At 47.9% G+C, this 1,202-nt stretch overlaps 1 protein-coding gene across 1 annotated transcript; it reads left to right on the forward strand.

Annotated features, from left to right (window-relative positions):
- Nucleotides 1–381: 381 nt before the first annotated feature.
- LOC117591753 (protein rlx-like) lies at nt 382–780 on the forward strand (the record flags this gene model as incomplete). The annotated part of the gene is made up of 1 exon (XM_034285063.1): nt 382–780. A coding segment is annotated over one exon (399 nt), but the record flags the coding sequence as incomplete, so codon positions are not given.
- Between the last annotated feature and the right edge of the window lie 422 nt (nt 781–1,202).

The raw sequence follows: 1,202 nt of genomic DNA on the forward strand, positions 1-1,202 counted from the left end.
AGTTGCCCCTAAGATTGCCGCCCAAGATGCCCAGAACATCACTCATCAGTTAGCTAAAATTGGCGGTAATCTTAATCAATTGGCCCACCATGCTAATCAAGGTGGGCAAGTCGACCCCCAAGCATTAAAGGACTTACAAAACGAGGTGCAACGCGTATGGCAACAACTCACATAAAACGTTCCACCAGCGCATCTAGGTTAGTCAATTACGCTGAAAAACGAGCCATCAAAAAAGATGGCCTCAATTTAGATATTCAGTACGCTAAAAGCGAATTTAAACAAGTGCGGGCCGTCTATGGCAATCCTGGTAAAACCCAAGCGTATGCCAGCCGGATTGCCTTTAGCCCGTTGGAATTTAATCCGCAAGATCCTCATGATCAGACAACGGTTTTAGCCGTTGCCAAAGAGGTTTATGCCAAAGCCTATCCCAATCAACAGGTGGCCCTTTATGAACATGCCGATACCGATTCGTTACACGTCCATGCCGTCATTGGCGCGATTAACCTGGAAACCGGGCAAAAAATGCACGGTAATTGGCACCAATATCGCGATCACTTAGTCCACATCACGGATCAAGTGTGCCAGGAACATGGCTTAATGGTCACCCGGCCCGATCCTAACCGTCACGAGAAACGCTCAATGGCCGAAATTAAGCTCCGGGCTAAACAGCAGCCCACTTGGAAAGATCAAATCCGCCAAGCCGTCGATCACACCATGCAGAACCCCCTGATTCGCGATTTTCAGGCCTTTCAGGACGACTTGAAACAACAGGCAGTTAAAGTATGGGAACGGGGCAAAAATCTCACCTATCAGCTATTAGGGACCAATTACAAGTCTCGGGGAACCAAACTCGGGCTTGATTATGAAAAGGAGACGATTTTTAATGAGTTGGCAAGCCGACAAAACCAAACAAGAACCAACCAGCAACCAGAACGAACCGTTAACCCAACAATTGACCCAGCTCAATCAGACCATAGCCGAACTCCGGAATTACCAGGGCACTCAGATTCAACTGCAAGCCACAGCCAAAACGTCCCTCGATCAACAACTTCATCAGATCAAACAGACCGCCCAACAAGTCAACCAACAGTTTCAGACGACCTTAAACAACTTAGACAGCAGCAACGCCAGCTCGCAGGCCCAATTAAAACAGACCTTACAAAGCGCCTACGCAGCATTCCAAAAGCAGACCAACCTGATCA

This window comes from Drosophila guanche, unplaced genomic scaffold, assembly GCF_900245975.1.
Source record: "Drosophila guanche unplaced genomic scaffold, DGUA_6, whole genome shotgun sequence".
Taxonomy (NCBI): domain Eukaryota; kingdom Metazoa; phylum Arthropoda; class Insecta; order Diptera; family Drosophilidae; genus Drosophila; species Drosophila guanche.